At 45.3% G+C, this 22,862-nt stretch overlaps 2 protein-coding genes across 4 annotated transcripts in view; one reads left to right on the top strand and one right to left on the bottom strand.

Annotated features, from left to right (window-relative positions):
* Nucleotides 1-22,862, top strand: part of LOC130201087 (transcription factor IIIB 90 kDa subunit-like) — a 47,096-nt gene that overhangs the window by 11,194 nt on the left and 13,040 nt on the right. For 2 of the 3 annotated variants that reach the window (XM_056425779.1, XM_056425780.1), the window contains exons 7-16: nt 5,415-5,564; nt 6,652-6,745; nt 6,875-7,001; nt 7,619-7,658; nt 7,786-7,878; nt 9,200-9,541; nt 15,965-16,026; nt 16,732-16,813; nt 16,895-16,950; nt 18,301-18,566. In XM_056425779.1, the coding sequence (XP_056281754.1) occupies nt 5,415-5,564; nt 6,652-6,745; nt 6,875-7,001; nt 7,619-7,658; nt 7,786-7,878; nt 9,200-9,541; nt 15,965-16,026; nt 16,732-16,813; nt 16,895-16,950; nt 18,301-18,566 (1,312 nt within the window). Of the gene's footprint in view, nt 1-5,414; nt 5,565-6,651; nt 6,746-6,874; nt 7,002-7,618; nt 7,659-7,785; nt 7,879-9,199; nt 9,542-15,964; nt 16,027-16,731; nt 16,814-16,894; nt 16,951-18,239; nt 18,567-22,862 lie in introns of those variants that run through there. The other variant, XM_056425781.1, reaches the window with a different exon arrangement.
* LOC130201089 (BTB/POZ domain-containing protein 6-B-like) lies at nt 310-4,155 on the bottom strand. The gene is made up of 4 exons (XM_056425782.1): nt 3,118-4,155; nt 2,534-2,624; nt 2,265-2,383; nt 310-1,734 (listed from the first exon to the last, which is right to left on the bottom strand). Exons 1-4 carry the CDS (start codon nt 3,504-3,506, stop codon nt 702-704), a joined length of 1,632 nt encoding a protein of 543 aa, XP_056281757.1. The 5' UTR covers nt 3,507-4,155; the 3' UTR covers nt 310-701.

The raw sequence follows: 22,862 nt of genomic DNA, 5'->3' as shown, positions 1-22,862 counted from the left end.
CGGCTCCTCCTCAAACATATGCTTCCTTGTTACCTTGTTCCTTATGACCTTATTCCTTACCCTTCCTTATTACCGTATTCCTTCCTTATGACCTTATTCCTTATCCTTCCTCGTTGTTCCTTCCTACTTCTTTAAATGAAGGTTTTCACTGAGCAACTTATTGGTGAAAAATGAAAATCCATCCCTGGAAATGAAATCCATCCCTGGTGTAGTTCCCTCTACAGTCGCTAGAGGGCGCTGCAGCCCCTCTGAGCACATGAACCTCTTTCTGTTTCTTCAGGTGCGTAAACACTCACAGGACATCTGGGCTTCTTTAACAGCACCGAGCTGCGAGCAGTTAAATCGTATTTTATTTTTATTCTTTACAAAAGACACGAGGAGGCCGTCTCCTGGAGTGCAAAACTACTACTTTTCTTTTTGCATTTGGACTCGTAGCTCCTGATGTAATGCGGCCGCTCTAGAGCGACAACATTGCATATTATGGGCTGTTACACGACTGAAGCGGGTCCCTACTTGTTGATTACATAACCACACATTATTGTATTAGTGTTTCTACATCAGGCGCCAGAGCATATAACGTTAACTCGGGATTTAAATAAGAAAATAACATTAAATTAAATAGGATGGAGCGACGCGGCTTCTCAAAGTAGTCTCTCGTGAGTCAGTGTCTGACGCTACGTGACGGTGCGGTCCGACCCGGCTCAGGCGTAGAACACCAGCTCTGGGATCTGCCCCCCCTGCACCCCGGTGCCGTTGGTGCTGTCGGAGGAGCACTGGAACTGAAACGTCACCTTCCCGCACTGCACCTCCGTCATGCCCTCCTGCCCGAAGTAGCTGAGCTCGTTCCCGTCCAGCACCACGCTGACGGTGTAGAAGGCGTCCTGCTCCACCTGCACCGGGTGCTCGAACCCCACCGGGAACGTGCTGCTGGAGCCGTCCGACACAAACTTGGTGAGGTTCTGCGCCAGCGTCACGCCTTGTCTTTTCAGCTCGATCTTGGCGCTGTACTCGGCTTTGCCGCCGCTGGAGCCGTACAGCCCCAGGCCGGCGATGAAGATCCGCTTGTCCACGGCGAACTGGATGCTGTCGCAGCGCCCGCGGTAGCGCCACTGGTTGCTCCGGTAGGCAGAGGACTGGAAGCGGTGGCACTTCTGCGGCACCAGACCCAGCCTCGCCTTCAGGGGGAAGTCCAGCCGGGGCTTGTTGGCCGCGGTGAACCACAGGAAGACGTCGTGCGTCTCCTCCAGCGTCAGGATGTCGCACTGCGCCGCCCCGTCGGCGAACTCCTCCAGCGTCATGGAAGTGATGCGCAGCAGGAACAGCGCCGCGCCCAGCGCCGCCCTCTTGTTGCGGGTGGTCGGGCCCACGCAGCGCCGCTTGCACTCGGCGGCGGCCCAGTTCACGACGGCCTCGAACACCACGGCCTCCTTGGTGTTGAGCGTCTCGCGCCGCAGGATGATCTCCAGCGTCTGCAGGTCGATCTCGCAGAAGCCCTCGGAGCGCAGCGCCAGCTCGGCCTGCGCGTCGATCACCTCCCAGCAGCGCTGCGTGAGCTCGGGCTCCTCGAACAGCCGGCTCTGGGACAGCAGCACGCAGGCGTTCCGGGCCTCCAGGCTGGTCTCCAGGAAGCTGACGCAGGCCTTGGCCAGCGCCGGCACGATGTACTTCTTGGCGGCGTACAGGGTGGCCAGCACCGTGTCCGCATCCAGGTCGATCTCGTCGCTGTACATGTACCTGGGAGGAGGAGCACGGCCTTTAGAATCACCGCACATGTGCAGAAACCAACAATAAGACACGTTGCAACCACAAGGACTCACTGTGCAGCTCTGAAATGTCTCATCTTAATTACCACTGAAGAGAAATCCCTTCTACAATCTCCCCAAAGAGGATTGCGTCATGATTCAATGCATCCTGCTGCTTTCACTGAAGGCCCAGCATGCAACAGTGCGTGGTGCTGGCGTGGCCAATTCTACTGAGTGAGCAACAGGCAGGATATTTATAACTACTAGTCTGTGTAAATTATATATATATATATATACCCCTCCATCCCCCAAAGACAATTAGTCTGGATGACGGGGAGGAGAAAGTGTTTGTAGTTCGGCGAAGAGAGAACCAGTAATTAGAGGCCGCTGCTCGGCTCTCCTCATGTTGCCGTTCTCCTCGGCTGCTTCGCTCCGGTTGAGTAGCGACGCGCTCCGACGTGACGCTGACTGCGCTTGTCATCGCTGGGTTATTTTTTTGGGCTTCGTGAGCGAGTGGCTTACTTCAGCAGAATTAGGAACGCAGCAGGTTCCACATCTGGGATGTGGATCGCCGACTCCTCCTCCGCCAGATCGCTGTAAAACATGGCACAAAAGACGGAGCTTCCCACGGCCAGCACATACTGTGAGGGGTGAGAGAGGGAGGGGGAGGGGGAGGAGACATAGGAGTCAGACATGCAACCAGAATCACTGGAGTTCAATAAGGAGGAGCAGGAGGAGCTCCAGCGCTGCTCCTAACGGATGCATTCAATAACACGTGTAAACATCCCTACCTTGTGTGCGGGGACCTTCTGCGACCCCCCCGGGGGCCCCACGATGAAGTGGACGTCAGCCATCAGCTCGTTGTTGAACATCAAGGCGTTCCTGGGAGCAGGAGCAGGACTCACCAATAACTCAACTCAGTGTTGTGTAAATCAAGTCCTCCTACACAACTGTGCTTACATCATCTATTAATATACTGGGTATTGTTTATATACAATCAAAGACTGATAAACAGAAAACACTCACAACTAAGCAGAAAAACCTCCCTTAAATGATTGCCTATGCATATTAATCTTCGTAATGAAAGCTCTTGCAACCTAGTGTCTCCCCTCAAATGCACTTTACACATTAAAATGTAAAAGTAGAGGCTGTGAAATTTAAAGAAATACCCCTCACTCCAAAGAGTGAGAGCACAGTGCACTTTTAATCTTGTTATTACTATCATATTAATAGTGGCCTGTCGGCACTTCATACTAATAATAATATTAATGCACTTTCTAGTCATCTATAAATCCTTATATCGACTTCTATTGCGCGTGCGCACACCATAGTTTGAGATAGTGTTTATTATTATTATCATGTAGGTTGCCGTTACCTCTCCCTCAGTGTCGGGTGGCTGCACTGCCAGCTCGGCGGCTCCCCGTTGTTGTTGTTGACGTTCTGCAGGGTGGTGGTCGCCGTGGTGGAGGTCGGGGTGGTCGCCAGGCTGCTGCCGGCGCTGACAGCCCGGCTCACCGGCGCAGCCTCCTCGATCTTCTCGGTGTCCGCCACCGTGGTGCCGTTGGAGAGGTTGGAGCACAACTCCGCAGCCATCTTCTCCTCCTTCTTCTTCTTGCTCGTCAATGACAGCGACAGGATCTCATAACACACCGGCAGCTTGCCGACCTTCTTGGACTTCTTCAGTGTTTCTGGCAGGAGGAGCAGATAAGTCAGACACCTCATGATCCGGCCATGATGGAGCAACCTGCAGTCCGCCGTTGGCATCGGCCCGAGCGACCCCGTTTCCTCTCCTTCTCTTCTTCTGCGCTTTTATATCCGGTGCTGTGAACGAACCAACTGTCCGGAGGTCGGTTAAATTCAACGGGTTTTATTTATATATATAATATAAATATCCGTTACGTCCACCCACCCACTCCTCCGCCTCCTCCTGCCCGGCAGACTGCGCGTCTTTCTCCGCGTCCAACTTCCAACACTTCCCCCCCCCCCGTTTCCTCCTAACTGCTCATATCCTCTCGCGCGGACGGAGAAAATGTCCGCGCGCGACTCGACGGTTTGTTTTCCCTTTTTTCCTCCCCTCTCCTTCCAGCGAGTGGATAATCCGGATAGTCGGGAGCTAGTTCTATTTATTTGTCGATATTTCTCCCCGCTTTCCCCCCTCGAAACTGTCGACCGACACGGAGCCCAGCTGCGGTGTCGCGGCCGTTCTCACGCGAGGTAAACAGTCGTTTGTGGAGTTTTTTTTCGAGGTCCGCTTTCCATTTTTTCTCTCTCTCTCGTCGTGATCTCCTCGGACGCCCAGGGGGCGAACCGAGGACCAATCAGATTTCACCCCTGTGGTGGTGACGTCAGGAGAGCCGAAGCACCTCCCTTCGGACAGCTCCGCAGAGTGCGTCACCGGGCTCGACCGCTCCGCCTCCTTTCCCCGGTGGGTAGACCCGGTGGAAAACTAGAAAATAATAATAAATAAATAAAACTCTATATATATATGACCTTCCAGTACAGTGCATTAATGAGGAATTTAACCCAGAAACTGGAAGCAAAAAATAAAAACCTTGATGAAAGAAGTAGTCCCTATTTATTTACAAAGTAGTAATACTACAATGTAAAATCATACTTAAAAAACATAAAAAATTCTTAAAAGACCCGAAAGTAAAAGTACTTGCTACGCATTATCCATTTCGGAGTTGTATATTAAAACCCTGAAGACCTTCCTTCATATTATTCTTGTTGGGTAAACTACATATTTAATAATAACGTGCATACATTTGGTCAAACATCTTGTTTACAACCATGAATGTGAATGAACACTAACAGTAAAGTAAGAATAGGAACAGCGAACGCATACAAACGTATAATCATTTTATGAACAAACACTAAATTAATGTATACTATATAAACCAGAGGAAGGTTTATTTGTGCACATTTCAGAAAAAAGCAATTTTATGATTTTCATAAAGCATGAAAAAAACCAAGATGGTAAAATTTAATGAAACCGAAATAACATAGGTCGAAGAGAGATAATTTCTACACCCACCGCACCAAAAAAAGCCCAGAATGCATTGCAGTAGAAACACCATTTTAATTGTATTCATGTGTCTCTGCTCCCACACTTTGATTGAAAGGAGCGAGTTCACGGCCCTATTTTATCTGGAGATAGTCAGTCTTTATTGGTGTGTGTGGAGCAGAAGGAGGCAGGTGGAGGCCGGGGGGGGGGGGAGGATTGGGAGGATTGGGTACACGTGTAAATACAGCGCTCCATCACAGAATGACTCCTGGGCTGTTGGAGCATCACAGAGGTGGTTTTATTCTCCTTAAACTGCCTCTTCTGTCTCTAAGGGGACGTTGCTGGTCCAGAATGTGCAGATGCTCCAGTGTCATTACAGTGGTGGGGGGGGGGGATCTGATTACCAGCTGGCTCTTCACCGGCTCTTTAGACACAGCCGCCGACTTCAAAGATCTTGAAGTCCGCAGTCTTCACAAAGTGCTCCGCTTCTAATTTTTGTATTAAATTAGTTTTCTCAGCTGGTGAAATCATTTCTTCAGAATAATAAACCCACCAGGTGGTTCTGATGGGAGTTCTTTTCCATAAAGTTTATGGTACGGCGCACTGCGCGAGTCTCTGGGCGACGCTGTTCTATTGTTGTACACTAAGAAGGCCTCCCTCCTCCTTAGACCCGTGCCTCTACATCCCTCGCTTCGCCCAGCTGCTGGAGTTCGGGGACAAGAACCACGACGTGGCCATGACGGCCATGAGGCTGGTGCAGAGGATGAAGAGGGACTGGATGCACACGGGACGAAGGCCATCGGGTCTCTGCGGGGCAGGTAACCAGGGGCGGTTTTTCCTACAGGCGGTATAGGCGGCCGCCTAGGGCGCCATTCAGAGGAGGGCGCAAAAAAATGCGCCCAGCAACAACAAAAATGTTTTTTTTTTTTTTTTGCTGGGCAGTTTTTTTTTGCGCCCCATCTATATCTCCAGCCAATATTTTGACATTTAAAAAATAATCTAACATTAGGGTAAAATGAGCCAAAAATCGAAAACAGAAGGAAACAGAAAATAAAAAAAACATTATTTGCAGGTGAAGAGGGAGTGAATGTGCACCGTTGGGGGGCGTGGCCGGAGCGTAGTTCAGCACAGACGTGACATTTTCTCAGGGATTTTGTTCTTTATATAATGTTTGTTCATTGTTGCGATCGTTGTTCTGTTTATTTGAAAGAAATTCAGTCTTGCAGGGCAAAATAGCGTTTGAAAGTGCAAAATTGTTTTTGTTTTGGGGGGGGCGCCACGAGTGAAGCTCGCCTAGAGCGCCAAATGTGCTAGGGCCGCCCCTGCAGGTAACCATCAGACGGTTAGCAAACCTCCGTGGGCAAACCTCCGTTAGCAAACCTCCGCTGGCAAGCCTCCGTTAGCGAACCTCCGTGGGCAAACCTCCGTTAGCTTGCCGTGCAGAATTCGCTTTTAGCATCCAGTGATCCGGTTGGACGAGGACTCGCCTGTTGAGGGATCCTCAGGGTCTCGCTTCCTGAAGCTTTTATATTAACTGGACGGCAAACGTCAACAAAACGAAGCATAACTAATAATATATAAATAATTTAAAGAAACGACAGCTTTAAGGTTTTCTGGGAAATTATTTCAACGTTCTCATGTTTTTTTGTTTTTGTTTTTTTGCTGAGAATAAACTACAAGAATAACTTTATTTTAAAAAACGAGGTAAAAACGTTGCCAACCAAAGGCGAGAGGGGGCGGGGCTTCCTGCATGTTTACACTCTGGTCAGACAGAAGACGTTTCTTCCTCAAATACGATGATTAACAAACTGATTAACAAATAAAAATAAAGTTCAAGGACTCTGGTTCTCCTCTTCATTTGTAACTCATTAATAAATGTGTAGTTGTTGTTCTGTTGTTTTTTAGCTCTTCTCGTCTCTGCTCGTATGCACGAATTTCGGCGAACCATCAAGGAAATCGTGGGCGTTGTAAAAGTTTGTGAAAGCACGCTCAGAAAAAGGTGAGTGAGAGTTCATTGCTCTGGACTCATTGTATAAGTTGTGTATTGGATGATGAAGAGTTAAAGAGAAGAGGAAGAGTTGAAGATGGCGGCTTTCTTTTTTAATGTTTTAAACTTGCCGCCCGTCAGACTGACGGAGTTCGAGGACACGCCCACCAGCCAGTTGACCATCGAGGAGTTCATGAAGGTGGACCTGGATGAGGAGTGTGACCCGCCCTGCTTCACAGAAGGCCTGAGGAAGAAGAAATTCAACAAGGTGTGTTGGTAAACACACTATGGGGGGGCGGGGGGGCAACTTGAGAGCGTAGGTGAATATATCTGCTTCTCTTGTACTTTACTCACATTGATCCCTTTTTAATGTGTGAATATCACAAAAACTATTTCACATCCTCACTTTGTTCCTCTTGTCTTTTTATTTTCCATCAGTTTTGATAATTGCTGATGAGATTCCTCCCCTGGAGGAATATTACACGTTCCTACATGCTGCCTTCAGGCTCTATTTAATAATTAATGAGGGTATTAGCCTCTAAAGGCATAGAGTTCTCCACCAGCTTCACAAACAACCGCTCGTCTTGTTTTAATCTTGGCTTTGTGTGCCATTTAAACAAAAGCAATAAGACGTGTTGCGCTATGCTAAGCTATGTGACGTGTTGAGCTTTAATGCTGCTGAAAGGGAATCTTGTTCCGTTAGGAGCAGAGGGAGCAATATTTATGCTATACTAAGCTATGCTATGTGTCTGCTGGCTGTGGCTTCGTATTCACTGGACAAGAAGGCAAATGTAGCTCGTCATGGACGCCTCTCAGAAGGTTTCTCTGCTCCTCAGAAGTGCCTTAAAGCTTCTCTTTGGCTATTCTTCTCTTGTCTCCCTCCAGCTGGAGATCGAGCTGAAGAAGAAGATGGACGACGTGGAAGGTACGAAAGCCACTTCCTCGTTTTTATTCCGGTCGTCTCACGGGACCTCACATCGAGGCTTTAGTCCTCATGGGAGAAGAACATTTAAGTCCTCTTCGGTGCCTGTAACCTTGTCGTCCTCCACCAGAGGAGATCCAGGTCTACCAGGACGAGATCGACGGCGAGCTGGGGAGCAGCCGGCCCAAACTCAGAGGCGTCTACGCCGCCTACAGCAAACAGAGTACGCAGCAGCAGAAGTCTGCATCCTTCTTTTTAATGAGCATTGTTCACATTTAAAAAGGAGAGTTTGAGGTTTTAACTCTGAGAATAAAGTCTCAGTCTTAATTAAAGAAGAGGTACTGCAGTAAGGAGGCAACATGACTTTATTCTAGTAATATTACCCTTTTAACACACACACACACACACACCCTGGTTAACCCACATTGGGATTCTTTTTGAGGACCTCTAATTGAGGCTGATTACAGGCCATGCTGTTAATTGTCGTTTTATATAAATCGATAACGTTATTGTGGTTCTAAATGTAAATATCTAATTATACTCTATCCGCCAATTATTATGATGCAACGTGATCATATTCAGTAACTGTTCTGAACCCTCGGGGAGCTCGTTGGCTTAATGAGGTCCAACAGCTGTATTATAATTATTTAAAAACATGACATTTTGTACGTTAAACACACAACTAGCTGAGTGACCTTTGAGTTGCTCGACATCGATGCTGCTCTTTCTCACTGTGCTGACATTTTAGAGACGAAACCTTTTATTTATTAATAACATTAAAATAATTGGCAGATTACTACAAAATAAAGTGCTTATTTAACTGTATATTCTAGCCTCACTCGTTTTGTTTAACTTTTATTCATAGGCTCTTTCTTCTACGTTCTTCTACTTCATGCTACATTTAAGAATGTTGAAAATAAGAACGCAAATTTAACATTTTGATATCTGTTTTTTTACATTTAAATATGCAGAAACAGCCAGGAGGCAGTTAGCCTAGCTTAGCATAAAGACTGGAAACAGGGGGGAACAGCTAGCCTCACATGTTCAACGTGTTCCATCTTGTTTGTTTAAACTTATATTCAGATGATCTTCTTCATCTACGCTCGTCTTCTACTATTTCATGCTAGATTTAAGAATGGTGACAATAAGATGCGAATATCAGTTAACCCTTGTGTTGCCTTAGGGTCATTTTGACCCGAATCAATATTACACCCTCCCCCCGCCTTTGGATTAATTTGACCCCATTCAATGTTTAATGTCGGTGTTCTTTCGGTAGTCAACAAACAAACATAAAGTGCCTCACACTTAAACTTGGAAAACAATATTAATTCTAATAATTTTCTGGAGGTTTTAATTGCTGGCGTCAAATTGAACCCACAGGGTAAAATATGTTAGTAAATATAAAGGTAACAGGAGGGTGAAACATTGATTCGGGTCAAAATGACCCTAAGGCAACACAAGGGTTAAAAAAAAAATGCATATTTGTCCCCCTTTGTCCATTTTCTTAACGAGATCATTCTAAATACATCTCTAAATCTCTCCAGACGTGTGCAAAGACGACGGTGACGACCGCTCGCCGACGTACCTGTCGTTGGACGGCGAGGAGGCGGAGAACGAGGACGACGAGGACGACGTGCTGCAGGCCGTCGCCAAGCACTTTGGAAAAGAGCTGCGGGAGCTCACGCTGGAGGCCCTGATGAAGCTGGAGCGCAGGAGGCCGGGCCAGCAGGAGGAGGAGAAGGAGGATGAGGAAGAAGAGCTGGAGGGGGACATCCCCAAGAGGAAAGCCCCGTCGCTGCGGTCCATCCTGGGCTCCATGCCCACGGCGGCCAGCCTCGGCCTCCATGAGACCCTCCATGGATCCACCGGGGACGGCAAGGGGAACGGTGAGCTTCCACCTGAGTTGTTCCTGTTATTCTCCTTCTTCTCTTCCTTCTTCTTGTTCTTCTCTTTCTTCCCCTTGTTCTTGTTGTTCTTCTTCTTCTCCTTGTTCTTGTTCTCCTCCTTCTTGCCATTCTTCTCCTTCTTCTTCACCCTCTTCTTCTCTTTCTCCTTCTTGTTCTTCTTCACCCTCTTTTTCTCTTTCTCCTTCTTGTTCGTCTTCACCCTCTTCTCCTTCTTATCCTTCTTCCTCTTGTTCTTCTAATTTTCTTTTTCTTCTCTTTCTCCTTCTTCTCGTTCTTGTCTTTCTTCATCTTGTCCTTCTTCTTCTTCTCCTTCTCCTTCTTGTGGACGTGTCTTCTCACATATCCGTGAGAGGAACCAGGTGCTCTTAAACGATCATTTCAGGGTTCACATGGTCTCATTTCCCCCTGGAGGACGGTCTGGGGACTGAAGCTGTGTCTGGTCCTCACAGCGTCCTCACGACGTCCCATAATGACAGAACGCTCTCCAGGTTTAATTGTGGTCATTAACTCTTCAGGAGGAAATTGTCTGAGCGGCGTGTGAAATGTGACATCCGTCATTATGTTCACCTCTTTAGGGTGAGGGGACGAGTAGAGCGTCACCCTGAGGTGGTGGACGTGGTTTATGGCCAAAACACGGCAGCTTGTTGTTGTTGTTGTTTTCTGCTTCTCCGGGGGATCGTCTGGCAGTTTGTTGTTTGTGGCATTTTAAAAACACCCGGAAGAAGAAAATTGCTGCAGAAAGACAGAAAATAAAGTTGTGATGTCATCGAGAGGAATGTCAAAGCGCAATCTAGTATTTCAAGATCAACAACAACAACAACAGAGCGTGAAGCGACACCTTCGGTGTAAATTGACCGGTGTCCGGTGATTTCTGGCTTCTGGCCCTCATTTAAAGGTCTGAAGGCCAAATACAGCGGGATGGATATTCTTAATACTGCGTACACTCGACAATAAACAACAACAAATAAAGTGGGGAAAAACGGTGTAAAATAATATTCTTAAATCTGTTTTGCGTCAGTTAATTCTCCTTTGTTTGAAATACGGAATACTTTTTAGTAAACATTTTGGTTTTGAAGAAAAATAAAATGTATTGTGATAAATATAAAAACACATTTAACCTTTAAGAACACAGATAATAACAATAATAACCTGTAGGAGGGATCACAGCCTTCATCAATGTGAATGTGAGATAAAACTACAAAGATCCATCATACGCTGCCTTTATTACCTAATTACCCGAGTAGCCCCCCCCCGTGCAGAGCCGTTGATGGATGTGAGGTAATGGTGCCACACGGCTACATCTGTTGTGATGGGGGGTCGGGGTGGGGGGGGGGTTAATGGATGGATGGATGGCTCTTTTGGAGAGATGCTGATCCATTTACCTTATTTAACTTCCCCCGTGAAAAGTTTACAACCCGCCTCCCTGATGAAGATAAAACAAAGACCCCCATCAACCTGATGACAATGATGTCATCGTGAGAAGATGAAGCACGGCTGTGATTAAAAGGTTAATGGCTGCAGGCTCATCAAGGCTGGGAAATATGACTTGTCATCGCGGCGTCTTCTGGGCGTTTTGTTGTTGAGGTCTCTTGTGGTCGCCACTTGTTCCCAGTCTTGGATCTCGTCGTTCTGTGGAGCTCCAGGCGCGTAAAGACAGGCTCCTCCTCCGTTTGGGCGTTTATAGACATCAATCTCAGGACCTGTCAGATAAATATTTTATTTGCGTTTTATTGCTCAATCAACAACAAACAGACCTGTGGCCGTCTCCTGCAAAACCATGTTGACGTCTTCTGGCCTGACGGGAGACGACAGCGACCGTTTAGCGGGCGGGAAAACGCTCGCCGCCGCCGGCTGTTGCGTCACAGCAGATTTCAGAGCCCCCGCACCTCCTTCCCCCCCTCCCGTCTTTACTTAGCAGGGGGTCCCCTCAGGACGGGGACTCCACAATGTACAGAAAAGGACGTCTGGTGCAATAATATTAATAATGAATATTATTCCTGGTCTCCAGACGTAGAACATAATGTAGAGTGACACTAAGTCTACAGTAATCGGTGTTCATATATATATATATATATATATTAGTGCTGTGAAAAATAACGCGTTAACACGACTCCGATCTCCGTCTCGCGCGCCGCAGAGCTCCGATCCGGCGTGTGCGCGCACATCGAGACGAAAAAAAGTCACTTGCACAAAATTTGTAATCGTTTCACAGCCCTAATATATATATATTTTGGAGCGGGACAATTACCAAATGTCTTTTTGATCTGAAGACGTTTACTCAGAATATGGAAAACCTCCGATGTGTCTCGAGGATGTGCTCATAACAATAGAAGTGACTGAGTGACCTGTCAATCACCTTGTAGCCCCGCCCCTAAAGCGTCCCCTGCTTTATGGTCTGTGTGACTCTAAATTACCATAATGTACTAAATGATGACATCATGCTGTATAGAAGAAGATGTGAAACTAGAGACTGAGACATAAACTCATGTTTACAAGAGAGAAGTAGAAAGTAAAGTTTTGCTCTTTTCACAGAGTTTGATTGACAATGCGGAGGCCAAGTCCCGCCCCCTTTTCCGGGGGACCAATGGGACGTTATTTTTGTCGAAATACATTTTTCATCAAATTCCATCCATGAAAAAAGTATTTAACTCCAAAATAAGGCCACGCTGGGGGTCAGCGAAAAAAGGGGGCGGGGCTTCTCTGCTCTCAGTACAATAAAACCTGTGTATTTGGATCCCAAACACACATTCATGAGCACATCTGTTTAAATATAAATGTGGGATGTGGTGAGGCTCCTCCAGCTCCTCCATGCACCTCCTGGAGGAGGAGGAGCAGGTGGTGGCGTGGGCGTCCTCTCCTGGAGGTCGCGGAGGTCATGTTTTAATGGGCTCGCCCCGCGTCAGCGCGCTGTGCTTATCGCCTCTCGGCTGGCAGCGAGCCACGTTACCTCACCGCTGCAGGGGAGGACGCTACGCTTATTATTTTATATATTTAGCATTTAAAGAACTTTTACTGAAACCTTCACGTCGGGATCCGTCTGTCGTCCTCGAGGGTGCAGCGTAAAGAGTCGTAGAACACCAACATCGTGGTTATTACCAATTATGAGACTTCTTTAGTGTCTTTATCGAAGGTGGAGCTGGAGCTTCTTAAATTAACGACGTCTCTATGAATCTTTGATGAATCCATCAAAGGAGACGCTGCAGGTGAAAATATGATCTCATGGCCATATTTAAAATATGCAAATGAGCCGTTATCAGATTCAAATAGAAACGTTCAATTTGTCTTTGGGAGTTTTATTCCATATGTCGTGGAAACAAAAGTAAAGCATCTTGTGTTCTGGTTTTAAACATTGAAGTGTTTTATAATATTGATAGTTTAATACTGAAGTCACGGTGAAGTTTCCAGGTTCGTCACCATCGGCATCGCCAACCCGTTCAGACAGACCTGGCGACCGCTCTGTGCTGCAGGAGGAACTGTTGCCCACAAACACTCTGAAGTTGTTTCAAATGTTTTATGTTATTCACTTTTAGAAGCTTTTATGCTGTTTTTGGGGGGATAGGGGCGGATCAGGGTTGTTCCTGACATGAAGCACCGCCAGTCTGGATAATAGGGCTCCTTTTTGAAGTGTGGATGATGGGTGATCCACACACACACACACACACACACACACGGACACGCAGTCCGACTGACGCCTCCTTTTACTTTAGCCAGCATGGCTCTTCGTTGCTCCTCTTTCCAAAGGAAACGGGATTAGAAGGAGATCAGATCACCACCTTGTCACTTCTCCTAGCGGCTTCTGTCCTTGTTCCTCTGTCCTCGTTCCTTGTTCCTCTGTCCTCGTTCCTCTGTCCTCGTTCCTCGGTCCTCGTTCCTCTGTCCTCGTTCCTCTGTCCTCGTTCCTCTGTCCACGTCTTCCCTCCCGCTGCTTCTCTCCATCTTTTTGTCTCCTTCGTTCCTCCTTAATCTTCTCTCTTCATCCATCATTCTTTCTTTGCTCTGGATCTCTTTTTGTCCTCCCTCTATCTCTTGAAGGACACAGCTGGAGATAGTCTGTGTGTGTGTCAGATTGTGTATTTCTAAGAGAACGGAGAGAATCGACGAAACCCTTTTCATTATTTTTGTATTTGACTTCACATTGTGGCTCTTAATTTATATTCACGGCCCTCACTGTAAAATACTCACTAGAGCTTCACAGCTTCACTGTGTATCCATCCGCCGCTGAAAATAGTTCACAACTAAAGGTCCCCGTTTGCTTTCAAAGCCACGACGACTGAGCCTGTTTTAGGATACTTTTTTTTAATGAAACTCTTATTTTGGTGAGTTTAAGTTGTACAGGAAGTGGGAACGCACTGAGACGCATCCTAAGGTCTGTTGACACACGAACATGAAGAACACCGGCAGCCTCTTCCTTTGAAATCTGGTCCTCTCTTACTTTCTCCTCTTTCTCTTCCTCCTCCCCCTCTTTTAAATCCCTCGTTCCCTCCCTCCTCGTCTCCTCCACCTGTGGCGTTGCTTCCTTCAGGGCACATCGTCTCCTGTTTCTTTGGTATTGTCGACCCTCTGATGCTCTTGACCACATCACACAGACATGTGTGGGAGGAGGGGGGGGGGGTAGAGAGGTACACCTGGGCTTCAGGTTCTGGCATCGGTCCATTCTTCTCTCTCCGTCTTTGTCTCAAGGATTTTAATATCTCCGTAAAGTTCTCAGTTTTCATTATCAATTGATGTTTTTTTTGTTTTGTCGAAATAAATAAAATCACCCGCTGAGATTGCACTCTTTATTCCCCGTCCTCCGTTTCCCTTCTTCTCTGTTATGACGAGGTCAGAGACGGAGAACCCTGTTCGGACCTCCGAGTTCTCAAGGAAACTAGTTTATCACCCGTCAGGGAGGAGCTTCAGGGGCCACTAACGAGATGATGTCAGTCTTAAGGGCCACTAACGAGATGATGTCAGCCTCTGGGGCCACTAACAAGATGTCAACTTCTGGGGCCACTAACGAGATGATGTAAACTTCTGGGACCACTAACGAGATGATGTAAACTTCTGGGGCCACTAACGAGATAATGTAAACTTCTGGGGCCGCTAACGAACTAACACACTTCATGATCGCATCCCAAAAAGAAACAATTAGTTCAAGTTAGTCAAACAGACCGTAGAGCAGGGGATGCTTTAGGGCGGGGCTACAAGGTGAAGAGCGCCCTCCATTAAAAATGAATAACCTTCTTTTTAAACTAATCTTGTATTTCAACCTTCCTGACACACACAGTCCTGATCCTGAGGCCGGCAGAACACATTATTTTGGGAGGTTATTATAAATTAGGGAGTGCAGATAACTCCTCCCCCCCCATCCCCCTCTCCGGTGTTATCAGCTTTCCGTCTCGCTACCAATCTCACCCAGCTTGTCTCCCTCTTATCCCCCCCACACACACACCCCCTCAGAGGGCTGGGCCACACAGATAGCGGCTGACCCGTCTCTTCTCTTTCTTTAAACTGTCTCTACTGGACAGCTGACTGGATCAGCGCCCCCCCCCCCCCCCTCTGTGCACCTGTCTCTCCCGCGACGCGTCTTTGAAGATGTCGCCATGTTAGAGGGTGGGTCGGACGGGGTTTTGATCCCGAGGGAGGACGGAAGTTAAACGACTCTCTTGGAGAGTGTCCCGGTCACCTCCATGCTCCTCTCTGATTGGTTGGCTGATCCTGTTGCTCCTCTCTTTGATTGGCCGTCTGATTTTTCCCCCTTTTGTTAAGGTGGAGGATCTTCTGGAGTGAAAGCTGTCGAGTTTCACGCTGATGGTCTTTCTTCCACTCTCGCTCCCTCCTCCCTCGCTCCCTTGTTTCCTTTATCGACGTCAATCACGTTTCTTTTGAACCTCCCTCTTCTAAAAGTGAACTGTGTTCTCCCAGCGGAGGTATTAAAATGCTTCTTCTACTTCTTCTCTCTCCTCATTCCTCTTCTTCTTTTCCTCCTTCTTCTGTCTTCTCATTTATATTTTTCTGTCTTATTCTTCTTCTGTCTTCTCATTTATATTCTTCTCCTTCTTCTGTCTCCTTCTTCTTATTCTCCTTCTTCTATTGACACATTGTAAACCTCTGTTTCTCTCTTCATTTGGGTGTGTGAAAAATGGAAATTTCCATTTCATCGTCTCCTGAAAGTGAAGGAAGCGCCTCCTCTATCTCGGGAGCGCATCGTAATTGAAAAGGAGGCTGCAGGTAGACGAGCACTCCGCCCGTCGGCCTCTTATCAGATGTCACGCCGCGGTTATTAACCCTCGATAGAGGAGATGCTGCAGGAGGCTTTGTGTGTTTATTCCACCAGCTGCCGCTTCCTGTTTACTCCTCTGAGACGAAGCTACCGTGGAAATGTGCGTTAAGTGTGTGTGTCTGTGTGTGTGTGTGTGACAGATGGGGATGCTGACGGCGGGGAGCTCGACCTGAGCGGGATAGATGACAGTGAGATAGAGCTGGTATGTTTAACTGCTTCCTGTTGAGCCTCTCTCTCCTTCCTGGAGATGCTCTAATGGATCTTCAGTGCTTTGAGGTCTTATTGGGGTGAATTTAGTGCCGATCTTCGTTAGCACGACGTTTGCAAACATTAAAACTGATTTTAGGGAAGTTAGGTTGAAGTTTCATCTCATTGAATACAATTTTTTAATCTTTTATAGTATTATATATATATCTATTTAATATATATATATTTAAAATGAAAATATGAATATATATTTATTTTCTTTATATCTTTATCCATTTATTTTCTATATATTCTTTTGTAAATACATTTGTGTATAATTTTTGTTAAATATATTTGTGTATTTATTTGTAAATATATTGGTATATATATATTTATTTATATATATATTTATAACATTTATTTCTAAATATGTATACATTATTTTTAAATAAATATATATAAATATATACATATTTATTTATTTTTATATATTTATTTATATTCAATTCAATCTATTTTATATAGCCCAATATCAAAAATTAAGAATTTCATGAAAACATGAAATCCGTAAATTTAACGTTGGGCTTCTTTGTCTGCGGTGACGAGTTGAATAACATCCAGAAGTTGTGCCATAAAGTAGACAGACTTCTTGGATTAAGAATAGATAACATACAAATATATATATTCATTCATAATAATGTGGCCGTGCTCCTCGCTGCAGTACCTGCTGAGTGACTATGAAGTCCAAGTGAAGACGGCGCTGTGGATGGCAGAGAACTCCGACTACCTCAAAGAGCAGAAAGGTACTTTTAATATTATTATTATTATTATTGTCGTCCTGTGGTCGAACGCCTCCATGCTCAGTGTCTTGTGTCTGCTTTCAGTGAAGGAAGCAAAGATAGCGAAGGAGAAGGAGCTCGGGATCTACAAAGAGAAGAAGGTACGGCTTTAAGAGCGTTGAAAGAGGTCAGAGGTCAGCTCAAGTGGATGAGACGCTTCACAAAGGTATCCAACCTCTGGCATCCAACATCTGCATAAAGCCTCTTTCCTCGTCTTCCTCTTTGTTAGACGTGTTTGATTTGACTTTCTCAACGTGCGCATTGTGCAAGTTTGTAAATCTGCAGCGCGGCTGGATTAGGAATCAGTCGACTCGGCACTATTGATCGGCAGGTTTTTGATCTACTCCTTAAGAATGAATCCACTGGAGATTCCTTCCATTATCGATCCTCCTGTCGACGGCTTCTCTGAACCTGTGAAACGTCTGCAGAAAGATATTCATATCTATATGTAATATCTAAAAACCTTGTATGTAGTATTCGCCGTCCTCTCGCTGTGAAGAAATATATATATATATTTATATAAAATAAAGCTAATAAAACTACCAACAATAAAATAAGAAATAAAACGTCTATACACATAAGAGCTCTTTGAGTTGATGAGTCATGACGTCAATCGTTGGTTTGTGGACGTTTTGAAGCCTCGAGTTTGGCCTTTTGGTCGTCGCCATCTTGGTTTCTTTGCAACCAGTGAACAGGAAGTGACCATATCTGGACCCGCCAGCGAGTCGGTACGGTCGCTGTGAGCATGTTAGCATGCTGACGTTAGCATTTAGCTCAAAGTGCATTCTCGCACAGTTGTTTCCTCGTTAGTTAAAAATTAACCTTCACAAAGTTTCTGTTTTGGATTGGATCTTTCTTTTTGTTGATCCAACATGGCGTAATGTTGAGCCAACATGGCCGATCATGGTGAAAGTTGAGCTAACATGGCCTCTTATGGCGTAAAGTTGAGCTAACATGGCCGATCATGGTAAAAGTTGAGCCAACATGGCCGTTCATGGCGTAATGATGAGCCAACATGGCCGCTCATGGTGAAAGTTGAGCCAACATGATGGCCGATCATGGCGTAATGTTGAGCCAACATGGCCGCTCATGGTGAAAGTTGAGCCAACATGATGGCCGATCATGGCGTAATGTTGAGCCAACATGGCCGATCATGGTGAAAGTTGAGCCAACATGGCCGATCATGGCGTAATGTTGAGCCAACATGGCCGATCATGGTGAAAGTTGAGCCAACATGATGGCCGTTCATGGTGAAAGTTGAGCCAACATGATGGCCGATCATGGCGTAATGTTGAGCCAACATGGCCGATCATGAGTAAAGTTGAGGCCACGTATCGGCTGTGTGAAGTTCCCTTTTCTTAAAATGTTATTCCACTTCTTTCTTCCGAAGTCTTCATCAGTCGAGCTCACCTCATCCTATCCCCCCCCGCACACACACACACTCCCCCCAGCCCCGAGGACCCTCGAGGAGGCACCCCCCGATCCGAGCCAACACCGCGGACGAGGCCATCGGGAAGATGCTGGAGCAGAAGAAGATCTCCACCAAGATTAACTACGACGTCCTGAAGGACCTGAACATCAAGCCGGCCGCCAGCCCGGCCCGCGGGGCCGAGTCCCTGAAGAAGGAGCCGGCCGGCCCCAAGCTCACGGGGCGCAGCAGGAAACCCCTCTGGCCGGCGCTCAGCCTCAGCACGCCGCTCAGCAGCCTGGGGAAAAGGTCGGTGCACGCCTTCATACCTGCTGACTCAGTCGGGTTCCTGGTTTCTTTTTAGATTAAACCACCAAATATCTTCCAGAATAAGAGTTGATGAAACTTCAGTCAGAAGCGATTCAGGCTCTTTCATTTCCTCTGAAGACAAAAACAGGTTCTCTCTGTTCTTAAAGGACCAGAAGGCATTCTGGGAAATGAATCTGTGTTTATGGTGTAAATTATGACATTTAAGTCGGTGGGTGGTGTGTGTGTGTGTGATGAAGTTTAAGGCGTCACCCAGAATCCAAGATGGCCACTCCTCCTCTACTCTGGTTGGCTGAACTTTTCCAGACGTTTAGTTTCTTGTTTCTTTGACGTCTTACAGACTAAATGATTGATTCATCGTTGGTTGTTTCACTGAACTGAACATCTGCTGCTCGTCCCTCAACCGGCTCGTGTTGCTGTGCACGTGGATTCCACGGAAAAGAAACTAATAGATTAAAAAAAGATAATTTAAATCTGAATTCCTCTTGTTATTAAAGGGGAAGATATGCTAGTTTAGCATTGTAGCTACAACTCTTATTAGAACTGTACAATTAAATGTGGACTTCCCCTTTAAGAACAAATACTAAATTAAAATAATATTTTCTTTACATCTACATCTTTACGCTCATCCTTCTGTGGTCCGGATGCATGCTGGGTAAACAGACCTCCATAAAGATAACAGCTGTCCATCACGTTACGTACTTGAGCTTTTAATCATATAATTACTATATAATATAATATACAGGACTGTCTCATAAAATTAGAATATTGTGATAAAGTTCTTTATTTTCTGTAATGCAATTAAAAAAACAAAAATCTCATGCATTCTGGATTCATTACAAATCAACTGAAATATTGCAAGCCTTTTATTCTTTTAATATTGCTGATTATGGCTTACAGCTTAAGAAAACTCTAAAATCCTATCTCATAAAATTGTAATATTTCCTCAGACCAAGTTAAAAAAAAGATTTATAACAGCTGAGTGTTTGTCAAGGCTCAGGAAACCCTTGCAGGTGTTTCGAGTTAATTAGACAATTCAAGTGATTTGTTTAATACCCTACTAGTATACTTTTTCATGATATTCTAATATTTAGAGATAGGATATTTGAGTTTTCTTAAGCTGTAAGCCATAATCAGCAATATTAAAAGAATAAAAGGCTTGCAATATTTCAGTTGATTTGTAATGAATCCAGAATGCATGACATTTTTGTTTTTTTAATTGCATTACAGAAAATAAAGAACTTCATCACAATATTCTAATTTTCTGAGACAGTCCTGTATATATATATCATATAAATATTAGAATACAATATATATTATAATATATATATAATATGTGTATATATATTAATAATTATATATACTATAATGTACATTAATATATATATATGTAGAATTATATATAATTCTACATGTGTGTATATATATAATTAGAATATATATAATTATATAATTATACATGTTTATGTATAATTAGAATATATATATATATATAAAATAAACATCTGAATTGGATACATTGATTAATTCTGTTTGCTCGGTTTACTCCTCCTCCTGTACATTCACCGTACGGATCCACATGGAGCCTTTCAGACCCCTTTAATGGGTTTTGAGTGTTTTTTTAAAGCCCTCTCAGTTAATGTTGCCTTCAGGGACCTTCTGGATGCTCTGAGTCCTGTAGAAGAAGCTCCCCCCCCCCCTCCCCTCCCTGTGGTTACTCATCTGGTTGCAGTTAGACCTCCGTAAACCTGGTCCTGAGCTCTGTGGTGGTTCTCTGGATGTGGTCTCAGACCCACGAGGAGGCTCGGTTTCTATTTTCTGTCTAGTAGGGACTCACATAGAAACGTGGTTATAAAATACTCTTCATGGCGTAAAGGGTTAAAAACTAGAGAACTCAGTGGAAACTTTAAGAGTTCTGAGTTGACTTTAAGGGAAAAGCTTCTTCTCTGGTGTTGGTGAGGCTTCTCTACCCTGAGGGAACAGTGTTTACCTTTTACAGGCGGTTTGAGTTTTTACAGGCGGATGAAAAACAGAAATGGAACCTAAAAACAGAAAAGGACAGGAAAGGAAACCGACAAACCTGAAAAAACTGAAAATAAAAATAGAATTTATAATAAAATGTCAAATACAGAAGTAAAAAAAATTCCGAAAGAAAAAATCCGAAAACTTGAAAAATATCAATTGAGCTAGACAAGGAGAATTTAAACAACACATAATTATTATTATTATTATTTTTTACATTTATTATAATAAATGAATGAAAAACATTAATGTGTATTCTTTTAATCAAACTTTTGTCTCTTATGCATTTGTTTTATTTAAGCTATACTGTATTTTTTGGAATTCTCATTGTTTAAATACTAAATGTCACTTTTTCATGTATCGGATGTGGATGTGGAGCTTTGTCCACAAAGCCAAAACAACAACAACAACTTTGAGCCGCTCCAGTTGGCTAATGGCGCCTCTCGCTCTGTGAATGAAGTGTTTCTGGTCTTCAGAATGGTCTCTCTCTCTCTCTCTCTCTCTCTCTCTCTCTCCACCCCCCCTCTCTCCTGGAGGGTTTCGCGACCCGTTTGAATTTTTAAACGACGCGTTTCCTCGTCAATGAATCATTCATTCTGCACTTTCTTTCATTCCTTTACTTCCTGAATGGAGGGATGGGGGAGGGGGGGTGCACATCCTTTCATCCGCAAATCACTGAGCTCTGCACTTTGTCACGTTGGATAAACAAAGTTTTAGACTCTGAAACCATCAGTCTAAAACTTTTCTAGTTTTTAGAAGCTCTCCACGAGCCAATAGGAGCAGAGGAAACACGATGGTGATAAGCTCTCTCTCTCTCTGTCTGTCTGTCTGTCTCTGTCTCCCTCCCTCCCTCCCTCCCTCCCTCTCTCTGTCTGTCTCTCCCCATCTCTCTCTCTGTCTCTCCCTCTCTCTCCCCTCTCAATCTCCCCCCCCCCCATCTCTCTCCCTCCTCCATCCCTCTCTATCCCTCACTCTCTCTGTCTCTCTCCCCCTCCCCCCCCTCTCTCTGACTGGATTCTTTCTTTCCGTTGCCCCTGAGAAGGTTGTTGTGATGGTTAATGAAAAGAGAGAGAGAGAGAGAGAGAGAGAGAAGAGAGAGACCTCTGGAGGTGAAGGAGAAGGCTGCTGACAAGTGTATCATTGTGCGATGTCCTGAGGCCTCGCTGAGGGGCGACACTGAGGCTCTGTGCTGCTTCTCCTCCTCCAGTAGATGTTTAACTGAGTGAAACATCGACGTTGCTCTTGACCTTCAGACCTTTTGATTCTCTTTGATTTAAATGAGTTCTCACGAAGATTATTTATATAATGAAACCAGATAGCTGCTCTGTCTCACCTGAGAAACGATTACTAAAACAATCCTGCTGACGCCATTTATCCTCCTCCTCCCTCCCTCCATCCTTCTCCTCCCTCTTTCCATTTCTCTTATGTCTTCTAATCCTCGCCGTGTGAGGGTAAATGTTTTGGTAAATGTTTGCAGGGTTGCGCAACACATTTAATTCGTGACGCAATGAAAAACAAAACGCGACGAGACGGAAACGAGTTTCTTCGGAAACGACACGTTAGAAGACGCTCAGAACACGACGTGCAGGAGACACAACGTTTAAAGATGGAGCGAGTCTTTAACGTTGCACCGACGTGTTCTCCGCTTGTCTCCTGCGTCACCGCTTCATGTATTACATGACATCACATGTCATTTAGCTGACTTACAATCCTGTTACATTCATACACCGTAGACGCAGCTACAGCAATTCAGGGTTAAGTGTCTTGCTCAAGGACACATCGACTAGGGCGGGGATTGAACCTCCAACCCCCTTGAAAGACACGCCTGCTACCCACTGACCCACAGTCGCCCGCAGTATTTTGTCCTTTATTTTTTGCTCTCATTTCACCTCCACCCTCCCCTCCTCTTCCTCCCCTCTTCATCTCTCACTCCTGCTGACTCGGCCCTTCAGAGCTGGACTCTTCTGTACTGCCCCCCCCCCCCCCCAGCTGCCTAACAGACCCTCCCTGTTCCCTCTACCTCTCCTGGAGGATGAAGAGCAGTGTTCCAGAAATAGCCACATAATTGCCCTCCAGTGATGTTTTTGCTCCTTCATCTGTTCTTTGCCCATTTAAAGCCCCCTCACACTCCCTCCCTTCTGTTTTTAGAGACTTTTTCGTCGGATAAATAAAGAATTCCTCACTGCATTCTTCCTCTAGAGGGGGCGGAGCCTCTTTGTTCTTTGTTGTGTTATCACAATGAATGCAGACTGCTGA

Source organism: Pseudoliparis swirei, chromosome 11 (assembly GCF_029220125.1).
Source record: "Pseudoliparis swirei isolate HS2019 ecotype Mariana Trench chromosome 11, NWPU_hadal_v1, whole genome shotgun sequence".
Taxonomy (NCBI): Eukaryota; Metazoa; Chordata; class Actinopteri; order Perciformes; family Liparidae; genus Pseudoliparis; species Pseudoliparis swirei.
The sequence above is the reverse complement of the archived record's forward strand: the minus strand, read 5'-3'. Positions and strand labels throughout refer to the sequence as shown.